Genomic DNA, 10,512 nt, shown 5'->3' with positions numbered 1-10,512 from the left:
CCACCTGGAATGGGCGGACCACGTGCAAAATGTTTCTGTGTTGGGGAAACGTTTGCGCGCCATAAAGTGTGTTGCCAAGAGCTGGAAATAGCACAGCGTGTAAGGTGCTCAACCGGGTTCATCCCCTGGCCCCCATACGGGACCCCTGAGCAGCCGCCAGGAGTAATTCCTGAGTGCAGAGCCAGGAATAAGCACTGGGCATCGCTGGGTATGACCAACCTTCCCGCCCATCCCCACCCCCCCCAAGCTAAAAAATCTGAATAAAGTGAATTGCTCCTGCTGCGGGAACGCCTTCAGGACTGCGACTCCTTCTCCACAAATCCAGACCGCCCTTTCACTCCTATTATCAACGTGGCCCCTGAATGCACCGGATTCGCTGCCCCTAGAAGGGCACACATTTAAAAAAAAAAAATGTTTCTTAGCGCCCAGAGCCTCGGTGGGGAAGGCGGAGAGCCGGGAAACGTCTCTGCGCTTCTTGGAAGTGCTCTGAGCGCGGGAGCCTCCCGGGCGGAGCCGGCGCCAGGGACCCGAGAGGTGGGCGCGGGCGCAGCCGGCAGGGGGCTCGGGCCGCCGCGGCGGCGCGCGGGCGGGGCTCAGGTTGGCGGCGGGGGGCGCGGGGGGGTGCCCGCCCCCCCCCCACATCCGGGGGCCGGGCCGGGCGCTGCGCCCGCGGCGCCGGGTGAGTCAGGCCGGGTTTTCCCTCCGCCTCTGGCCGCCGAGCGCCCGGCGCGTCCCGCCCTCGCCGAGCCGGCTCCGGGCGCGCCCGCCGCGTTTTCCCCGCGCCCCCGGCGGCCCCGGTCGGCTCAGAGTGGGCCGCCGCCGGCCCCGGGACGGAGGTTCGAGTCCTCGCCGGGGAGCACAGCCATGGTGAGCGGGGCGCGCGCGGGGCTCGGGGCGCCGGCCGCGAGGGGGGCGCCCACCCCGCGACCTGGCCCCCCGCAGCCAGCGGCCGGCGGGGTTTCCCGGGCGTCGTGCGCCCCGGGCCCCCGGCTGGCAGGCACCTTTCGGCGCGGGCGCGGGGACCCCCTGCGTCGCCGGCGGCAGGTGCCCCGCGTCCCGCCGCGGGGTCCGAGCAGCCCCCACCTCCAGCGCCGCGGTTCGGTGCTGGCTCCTGGGCGCGGGTTCCGACTCGGCCTCAGCCCCGCCCCGCCTCCGGGCTCCAGGAAGGGTCGCCCCCCGGAACCCGGCGCGTTCAGGGAATAACCACCCCCTCTCCCGGCCGGCCGCCGCCCGGACACCCCCTTTCCTCGCCCCGCGTCGCAGGGACGGGGACACCCCAGGACCCGGCAGCGCGTACCGGCCCAACCCAGCGCGAGCGAGCGAGGGCGGTTCTGGGGCCGGGCCGAAAGCGGGGCGCGGGCGCGTCTCCCCAGAACCGATCGCACCGACTCTCGCCGGCACCCGGCGCCTCCCGCCGTCCCGCGCCCGAGCTGCGGCCCCCCGCCCCCGGGCCGAGGAGCACCAGCCGGCTCGGGCCGGCGCGCGTGTGGGTGCAGGTGCCAGACTGGAGCCGGCGCGCGCAGCCCGCTGCCGCCACCCCGTGCGGGCGCGCGGCCCGGGGTGCCCCTCGCGGTCGCTGCGAGCCTCAGTTTCTCTGCCTGTGCAGGGGGGCAGAGTGACCCAGCCGGTTAGGGGATGAGTCGCGAGAACTGTCGCCCCACTAGCAGGCACTGGGGACCAGCGTCGCCCCTGCCGGTTACACCCGGCTGCGCCAGCCTCTCCAGCCCCGCGGGCCTCCCGGCCCCAAGGGGAGCCGGTGGGGGGGCACATTCCTGTCCCATTCCTTCGGGCAGCTGCAGGCACGCCCCTTCCCAAAGCTGATCCCCAGCAGCTGCTGATCCCCTCCCTTGGGGCTGGCGCCCCCCCCCCACCCCCCCCCCGCCCCCCGCGCCCATCCTGAACTTTCTGTCCAGAGGTGGGCCCCTCTCGGGAGGATTTGTAAACCAGAGCTTTCTCCCGAGCTGAGAGCGACCTTGAGGCACCAGCCTCAATCCCCTTCCTGCGTCCTGTGCTCCCAGCTGACTCGTGGGTTATGAGGCGTCCCCCAGCCCCGGGCCCCTCCATCTGCCCTGGGGTCCTGACAGAGGCAGGCGGCACAGGACAGGGAAGCCATGCTCCCGGGAGGGGCTCCCAGGCAACAGGCAGGAATGGGGGTGGGGGGTCTTGGGAAGGGACGGTCTCGGCATTGAGCCCGGGGAGTGGGGTTCTGAGAGCCCAGGTCTTGGGGACAGGCCAGCCGGGGCCCCGCAGCCTCACACACCCCTCGGGTCAAGTGCTCAGAGCTCGTGGATTCCGTCTGTGTCCCCGGAGCTCAGCATGTGGGTTCCTCGCCAGGGCACCTGGAGGAGGGGTATGTCTCCCAGGCGGGTCCCTGACACTGACCCCCTGCTGGCAGGCGGGACACCGGCTTCTCATGTCTTGTGACCTTTGGGGAAGGGCAGGTAGGGTGCCTGGGGGCGGGGCTTCCTGAGGCAGTATGGGGGGCCCTGCTCCCGCGAGGGGCTTTGCCTGGCATCACCTGCACCCAGGGGCAGCACCCAGGGAGAGTCTCCCCCACCATGCATCCTGGCCTGAGCAGAGAGTGGGAGCCCGGGTTCTTATGGAGCCCTGGCGTGGGCTCCAGGGCCGTTGGGTACTGGGGCGTGTATTGTGGGAGGGGACAGGTGCCTTCCCCGAGGTCTGGGTGCTGGGGTGACACCTGGGTCCAGCGCCAAGCATGGATCTGCTCTGCCTGGGCGGGGGACTGGGGCGTCACCAGCAGCCACCTCACAGACCTCCTCACAAAGGGTACCCGCCTTTGTGCCCCGTGACCCGCCCTGAGTGGGGTCTGGGACACCCCCGGGTCGAGCTCCGGGCTCCCCCAGACATTCCCAGAGGGTTGAGCTCTGGGCCCCGCCCCCCCTTCACAGCCCCGGAAGCTGCGGGGAGCAGGCAGTGCCTCCGGCCGCCCCCTACCCCCTGCCCAGCACTTTGTCTTCCAGGACACAAATCCCGGAAGCCAGCCAGGAGGTGGAGCCTCCCAGCAGCCATTGTTTGGGGCCTTCGGGTGGGATTCTGGAAGCAGATGGGGGGGCGCACTGGAGGGCAGCTGTGCGGGACAGGGATCATGCTGCTGGGCGCAGAGTGGGGGGTCCCTCTCAGAGCTCCTCCTCCCGGGCTGCCTGGTGTGCTGAGCCCTGAGATGGTCCCCGACACAGGGACAGGCCCTGCTGGCCCAGGTTTAGTCACCCTGTCACCAACCCGGTGGCCTGTGTGTGTCCAAGCTTCTCCGTGCTAAGCCCGCGTGCACCCACCACTGGGCTTCCCAGTCCCCGTTCTTCCCTTCCCTGCGTCACTGAATCACGGTCCCAGGATGGGCTGGGGATGCGACAGCCCTGCCTGGCAGGGTTGGGGCTTCGCCCGCCTCGCCTGCCCCCCCCAGGTTACCCCACCTACACCCTGAGCACCTGTTCCGGAATGGCTGCATTGTCCCGCCTCCTTCCTCCCCTGGGGTCCCACTTCCTGTTTGCTGCAGCCCCCTCCGCCCTCCCATGCCAGGTGCTTCCTGTGACCACGCTGGCTCCATCCCCTCTCAGGAAACGGGGTGTCCCAGGGGTCTGAGATCACTAGCCAGATCGGGAATTGGGCGCTGGCAGGGGCCGGGGTCACAGGCTGACAGCCTCGTGCCCGCTTGAGACTTGGGGACCCTCTCTTTCTTTTTCTTTTTGGGTCACACCCAGCAATGCTCAGGCTTTGCACTGGCTTTGCACTCAGGAATTGCTCCTGGCACTGCTTGGGGGACCATATGGGATGCCGGGGATCGAACCCGGGTCGGCCGTGTGCAAGGCAAACGCCCTACCCGATGTGCTATCGCTCCGGCCCCTAGGGACCCTCTCTTTCTTTTTCTTTCTTTCTTTTTTTTTTTTTTTTTGTTTTTTGGGTCACACCCGGCGATGCACAGGGGTCACTCCTGGCTCATGCACTCAGGAACCACCCCTGGCGGTGCTTAGGGGACCATATGGGATGCTGGGATTTGAACCTGGGTCTGCCGAGTGCAAGGCAAACGCCCTACCCGCTGTACTATTACTCCAACCCCTCTTTCTTTTTCTTTTTGGGTCACACCCGGCGATGCTCAGGGGTTACTCCTGGCTCTGCACTCAGGAATCACTCCTGGCAGTGCTCGGGGGACTCTATGGGATACTGGGAATCGAACTCGGGTGGGCCACGTGCAAGGCAAACGCCCTCCCCGCTGGGCTATGGCTCCAGCCCCTTGGGGACCCTCTTTTTACCCGCCTGGGTACCCCGTTCTGGATCCTCTCCGGGACCCCCCACTCCTACCCTCATCAGCCTCTCCTGGCTTGGGCAGGCGGGGCCAGTAGCTGGAAATGGGGCGAGGCCCCACCCCAGCTAACGGTGCCCCCCAACACACAGGAGCCGCTGCCTGAGGCCTGCTGACCGTTCATGGGCACAGCGCCCCTGCCTGCGGCCTTGGCCATGGGCAGTGTGGGCAGTCTGCTGGAGCGCCAGGACTTCTCCCCCGAGGAGCTGCGGGCGGCGCTCGCGGGGCCGCGGGGCTCCCGGCAGCCTGACGGGCTTCTCCGGAAGGGCCTGGGCCAGCGGGAGCTGCTCAGCTACCTGCACCTCCCCAAGAAGGACGGCAGGACCCCCAAGCGCGGCGCCCGCGGTGAGCCCGCCGACTATGCCACTCTCTGCTACCGGGAGCACCCCCGGGCCGGGGACTTCAGCAAGACCTCCCTGCCCGAGCGAGGGCGCTTCGACAAGGTGGGTGACACCCCGGGGCGGGGGGCGGCGTCGTGTCTGCCTGCTGCTCCGCGCCCGTCTCACCGCGTTCCTTCTCCCCTGCAGTACCGCATCCGCCCGTCCGTGTTCAAGCCGGCGGCGGGCGGCAAGGGCTTCCTGTCCATGCAGAGCCTGGCGGCCCACAAGGGCCAGAAGCTCTGGCGCAGCAACGGCAGCCTGCACACGCTGGCCTGCCACCCGCCCCCCAGCCCGGGACCCCGAGTCAGCCAGGCCCAGGCCCGCGCCCGCCTCCTGCACGCGCTCAGCCTGGATGAGGCCAGCCGCGAGCCGGAGCCCAGCCTGTCTGACTCGTCCAGCGGCGGCAGCTTCAGCCGCAGCCCCGGCCCCTTCAACGCCTCGCTGGGCCACGTCACTCACCTCGGGGGCTCTCTGGACCGCGCCTCGCGGAGCCCCAAGGAGGCCGTGAACTGCCTGCCCGAGCCGCCGCCCCCTTACGAGTTCTCCTGCCCCCCCAAGGAGGAGGTGCTGCCTGAGGCCTGCGAGGAGCTCAAGAGGGGTCTGGGGGACGAGGACGCCGCCAGCCCCTTCACACAGGTGAGCACGGGGCTTCCCAGCTGGTTTGCCGCCAGGAAAGGCGCGGGGCCTGGAAGATGGGGGACAGGGCGCTGATGTGCTAGCACAGCGGGTAAGGGTGCCTGCCTTGCGTGCAGCTGACCCAGGTTCTACCCACAGCATCGCTTACGGTCCCCTGAGCACCGGCAGGAGTGATTCCTGAGTGCAGAGCCAGGAGTAACCCCTGAGCATCACCGGTGTGGCCCCAAGCCCCTCACCCCCCAAAAAAAAGGAGAAAAAAGATGGTGGAGGTGGGGGTCCGAGTGATACAGCACGCTCAGGATGGACTGTCGCCTTGCTGGCGGTCAACCTGGGTTCGATCCCTGGCATTCCATATGGTGCCCCCAGCCCCGCAGGAGTAAGTCCTGAGTGCAGAGCCAGGAATAACCCCTGAGCGCTGCTGGATGTGAGGAAGAATGTTCAGGGGGCAGGGGGTTTGCCTTGCGCACCGCTGACCCCCTGGGGCTCCACCCTAGACATCCTGTAGGTCCCTTGAGCACCACCAGGTGTGGCCTAAAAACCAAAAGAAAGAAAGATGGTGGAGTCAAGTGGCCCCTGACCCTTCCAGGGAACGGGGTAGAGGGTCCTGGAGGCGCCAGCGGGGCGCCGAGCGGGGAGGGGCTGTGGGTGGGCGCTGGGGCAGGGGGTGCCCGCGGCTGAGCCGGGGCCAGCGTGGCTGCCGCCCGCAGGTGCTGGAGGAGCGCCAGCGGCTCTGGCTGGCCGAGCTGAAGCGCCTGTACGTGGAGCGGCTGCACGAGGTGGCGCAGAAGGCCGAGCGCAGCGAGCGCGCCCTGCAGCTGCAGCTCTTCGTGGCCGAGCAGGAGCAGCGACGCCTGCGCAAGGAGCTGCGCGCCCAGCAGGGGCTCCCGGGGCCCGGCGCCCCACCGGAGGCCGACCCCAACGCCAGCGGCCCGCGGCTGGACGAGGAAGCGCGCTGGGAGGTGAGGAGCCGGCAGGCGGGGTGCACCGTCTGGCGGGGTCCCCCCTAGGCGCCCCACGCCGTCCTGCAGGCTCCGCAAACAACACCGCCCCCCGTGCCCCCCAGGTGTGCCAGAAGACGGCGGAGATCAGCCTGCTGAAGCAGCAGCTGCGCGAGGCCCAGGCCGAGCTGGCGCAGAAGCTGGCGGAGATCTTCACCCTGAAGACGCAGCTGCGCGGCTGCCGGGCGCAGGCCCAGGCGCAGGACGCGGAGCTGGCGCGGTTGCGCGCGGCGGCGGCGGCGGCCCCGACGGCGCGCGAGGACGGCCCGGCCGGCTGCCAGACGGACGATTGCAAGAGCCGCGGGCTGCTGGGCGAGGCGGGCGGGGAGGCGGCGGACGCGGGCCCCGAGCAGCTGCGGGCCGAGCTGCTGCAGGAGCGGCTGCGCGGGCAGGAGCGCGCGCTGCGCTTCGAGCAGGAGCGGCGCACGTGGCAGCTGGAGAAGGAGCGCGTGCTGCGCTACCAGCGCGAGCTGCAGGCCGGCTACCTGGACATGTACCGCCGCAACCAGGCGCTGGAGCAGGAGCTGCGGGAGCTGCGGGCGCCGCGGGAGCCGCCCGAGCCCTGGAGCCCGTGCCTGGAGTCGTCCAAGATCTGAGGCCCGCGGGGGGCGTGGACACTCGGGGAGGAGGCTGCCAGGCGCGACCCTGGCGCTCCTCTGGCCACGCCGGCTCTGCCCTGCAAGGATCGAGGCCCCCTGCCCCCAGCACGCACACAGGCACACGCGAGCGCGGGGATTCAGAGTGGGCCGGAGAGGCCGCGGCAGGGCCCAGCCCGGCTCCCTGGCGCTGTGTGGCCCAGGGACGGAGCCGCGTGACGCCAGGGCAGGCAGCGGAGAGGGAAGACGGGCCGGGAGCTGCTGGCTCCTCTGGAATAAAATCGGTTTGTTTTTTTTTCCTACCAGGAGGCCCTGCCTGCTCTTTGGGGTCTGCCCGCTGCCCGAGGCTGGAGGATGATCAGGGCGAGGTGACTTGAGGGAGGGGGAGTCACAAATCATTCCCTTGCCCGCATCACGGGAGCCTGACAGGTCCCCGGTGGCGCTGGGGGTGGAGCAGGGCCCTGTGGTTCCGTGGGCTGGAATTCCTTTCTTCTGCGCCAGTGGGATGTGCTAGAGGAACCACGCAGGGAACCTGCAAGAACAGAACAGCAAGTGGGCCAGGGAGGCAGGAGAAGGGGTGTTCTCCGTGGGAAGTGGGAGGGCCTGGTCCCCACTGCCATGTCTGGGCTCTGTGGCAGCCGGCATCGGAGTCCCCCTGCACCCCACATCTCTAGGCTGCCCTGGAAAGGCTCCAGAAAACTGGGGGCAGAGAGAGCTCAGGGCCCTTAGTGGGCACGACCCCTGAGGCGATGTGGCACATTTCTGAGGGGGCCGAAATTAGGATCTGATGTGCATTCTAGAAGGTTCTGTTCCGGGAGAAATCAGCCTTGCACACTCAGTCCTGCTTGCAAGCCAAGGCCCCTTAAAACCGATTCCCCTGATTTCTCCTCCCCACCTCAAGACCTATGGAGTTGTTCTGTCCCCACCTCATGGGACAGTCCTGGCACAGACAGTCTGGAGATGAGATTCACCCGTTTCTAGATGTTTCCTGGCCACCATGGCAACAACCCCAAGGTCCTGCTCAGGCAGCGCCTCCCACAGGTGGGTCCTGAGGGTAGAGAGGGGTGTCGAATGCAGTGGGTGGATGTGATGGAGATGCCCCCAATGTTTTTTTGGTGGGTCACACCTGGCGATGCTCAGGGGCTCCTCCTGGCTCTGCACTCAGGAATTACTCCTTGGTGGTGCTCGGGGGACCCTATGGGATGCTGGGAATCGAGCCTGGGTCGGCTGCGTGCTCCCTGCTGTGTTATGACTCTGGCCCTGGGACACCCCAGTTTTAAGGGGGTGTGTGCCCTCGCCGGTGCGGTGCTGTCTGGCCGTCAGGGCAGGGAGGTGTGTCAGGGGAGTGTCAGCATCTGCCTCTCCTCACTGGCCTTGCCCCGGCCTGCTTGGGCAGGGCTCAAGTCTGGAAAGCTCCTTGGACTTGGGGGTGAAGGGGAACCCCCCCCACACACACCTGAGACTGACACGTCCCTCTTGGGCCTCGGTGCCCACTGCTCGAACCCCTCAAAGCCACGGCCTCAGGCAGGCTCCAACCCCTGACTCCTGGGTCCACCTTATCTCCCCACCTAGCAATTAGGGCGCTGGGAAGAGCAGGTGGGCGGGACCAAAACTTGGCAGCAGTGCCAGAAACCAAGGCCTGGCCCAGAGGGAGAGCACCTGGGCTGAACTGGAGCCCAGGCCCTGCTGGGCAAACCAGTTCCTGGTCCCCAAGCCGGCTGGGTGGCTGAGGTACAGGTGCCCCTGGAGTGGCAGATACCTGGGACAAGCACGCCCTCTTGCCTTGGGGCATCCCTGGCCCTAGACTCTTGGTCACCTCCTGTTTCCGGGGCCTCCTCCTCCAGGCAGCTGCCTTGGTGATTCTCAGACTTTCTCTTTGGGGCCACACCCACTTTGGTGCTGGGGTCATTCCTGGCAGTGCTGAGGACTGAGTCCAGTCTCCTGCCTGCAGAGCATGAGTGAGTTCCCAGCCCTTTGACTTATTCCTCCTGTCCGCAGGTGCTGGGGGCTGGCCCACACCCAGCAGTGCTCAGGGTTACTCCTGGCAGTGCTTGGAGGACCAGATGCAGTTCTGGGATGGAACCCGCTTGGCTGCACAAAAGCCAAGCCCCTTTCCTCTCCATCCTATCTCTCAGCTCCCCTTTCAGTTATTGCCCTGTTTTAGATTGATTTTCTTTTTTCCTTTTTGAAGTGTTGGGGATGGAGCCAAAATCTCAGGCATTCACCACTCACCCTTCACACCTGAGCTTGGGGGGCTGGAGAGAGCCAATACAGTGGGGAGGAGGACCGAGTGATAGTGCAGTGGGTATGGTGTTTGCCTTGCATGCGGCCAACCCGGGTTTGATTCCCAGCATCCCATACCAGGAGTGATTCCTGAGTGTAGAGCCAGGAGTAACCCCTGAGCATCGCCGGGTGTGACTAAAAAAAAGCAAAATAAAAAAAATTCTGTTGGGGCTAAAGTTATAGCACAGTGGATAAGGTGTCTGCCTTGCACACAGCCGATCTGGGTTCGATTCCTGGCATCCCAAATGGTCCCCTGAGCACTGCCAGGAGTAATTCCTGAGTGCAGAGCCAGGAATAACCGTTGAGCATCACTGGGTGTGACCCAAAAGCAAAAAACAAACAAACAAACAAAAATACAGTGCTTTGCATGCAGCTGACCCTGGTTCAATCCCTGGCACCCCATATGGTCCCCTGAGCACCGCCAGAAGTGATTCCTGAGCACAGAGCCAGAGTAACCCCAGTGCCCCCAAAACCAAAATAATAAAAACAAAACCTGGCCCCAAACCCAAAACAACAATAACAACAACAAACTGGTTCTCCTTAGAAGCTCTTGCCACCTGGGCCTTGGCACCTGTGCCAACAGGCCCCCCAGATCTCCCTGGCGCTCTCGCCTGCCTCCGTAAACAATCGTGTATCGTCATCCCCTTAATTCCCTCCGGACCGTGTGGCTTTACGTCTCATACCTGGGAGCTCTGCAGCTTGAGGACCAAGAGAGGGGACTCCTGGGGACCAGAGAGCCAGCGCAAAGCCCTTCCTCGCACTGGCTGACCCAGGTTTGGTCCTGGTCATCCCATATGGTACCCCAAGCACTGCACTTTCACGTGGGGCCCGAAAGCAGAGAGAGAAGACAGAGGCACTGGGCTGGGGGAGTGAGGAAGGTTCTGGGCTCACGCTGGGTGGGGTGTGTCAAGGAGTCTCCTGAGGGGGGCAGGCACCGTGTGACCTCAGGGTACAGATGCCATGAAGGGCATCTCACAGGGCACAGCCCCCCTGCCGCAGGGCACAGGAAAGGCACCACGGGCTGCATGTTGCAACCAAAGCAGAGGTGTCCGAGGGGTGGGGGAGAGGCATGGGCTCCAGCTGTTGCGTCTCTCTCTGTAGGTGGCGGGGCACGAGGGGCGGGGCACGAGGGGCGGGGCAAGCCTTGGCTTGGTTCTTCTGACCTCGGATATTTTCTTGGGGGGTGGGCACATCAGTGCTACTCAGGGCTTACTTCCAGCTCTGCGCTCAGGTCTCACTCCTGGCGGTGCTCAGGCAACCATTTGGGATGCTGGGAATTGAACCCAGGTCAGCCACATGCA

At 66.3% G+C, this 10,512-nt stretch overlaps 1 protein-coding gene across 2 annotated transcripts; it reads left to right on the top strand.

Annotated features, from left to right (window-relative positions):
- Positions 1-415: 415 nt before the first annotated feature.
- N4BP3 (NEDD4 binding protein 3) lies at positions 416-7,230 on the top strand. Of its 2 annotated transcripts, none has more exons than XM_055124247.1 (5): positions 416-534; positions 4,411-4,761; positions 4,846-5,334; positions 6,042-6,293; positions 6,398-7,230. In XM_055124247.1, the coding sequence occupies exons 2-5, from the start codon at positions 4,441-4,443 to the stop codon at positions 6,926-6,928; spliced, it is 1,593 nt and encodes a 530-aa protein (XP_054980222.1). In that variant the 5' UTR covers positions 416-534; positions 4,411-4,440; the 3' UTR covers positions 6,929-7,230. The 2 variants fall into 2 exon arrangements, with proteins under 2 accessions (XP_054980222.1, XP_054980221.1); XM_055124246.1 differs by lacking the exon at positions 416-534 and adding an exon at positions 678-867.
- The last annotated feature ends 3,282 nt before the right edge of the window (positions 7,231-10,512 follow it).

The sequence above is a fragment of the Sorex araneus genome, chromosome 2 (genome assembly GCF_027595985.1).
Source record: "Sorex araneus isolate mSorAra2 chromosome 2, mSorAra2.pri, whole genome shotgun sequence".
Lineage (NCBI taxonomy): Eukaryota > Metazoa > Chordata > Mammalia > Eulipotyphla > Soricidae > Sorex > Sorex araneus.
Note: the sequence above shows the minus strand (reverse complement) of the source record. Positions and strands in the feature narration are given on the sequence as shown.

Bases quoted from the DNA above. Each gene is read 5' to 3' on its own strand.
- N4BP3 (XM_055124247.1), top strand. From the start codon at position 4,441: ATGGGCACAGCGCCCCTGCCTGCGGCCTTGGCCATGGGCAGTGTGGGC. The intron at 4,762-4,845 runs GTGGGTGACACC...TCTCCCCTGCAG, and splicing joins AGCGAGGGCGCTTCGACAAG to TACCGCATCCGCCCGTCCGT. The intron at 6,294-6,397 runs GTGAGGAGCCGG...CGTGCCCCCCAG, and splicing joins ACGAGGAAGCGCGCTGGGAG to GTGTGCCAGAAGACGGCGGA.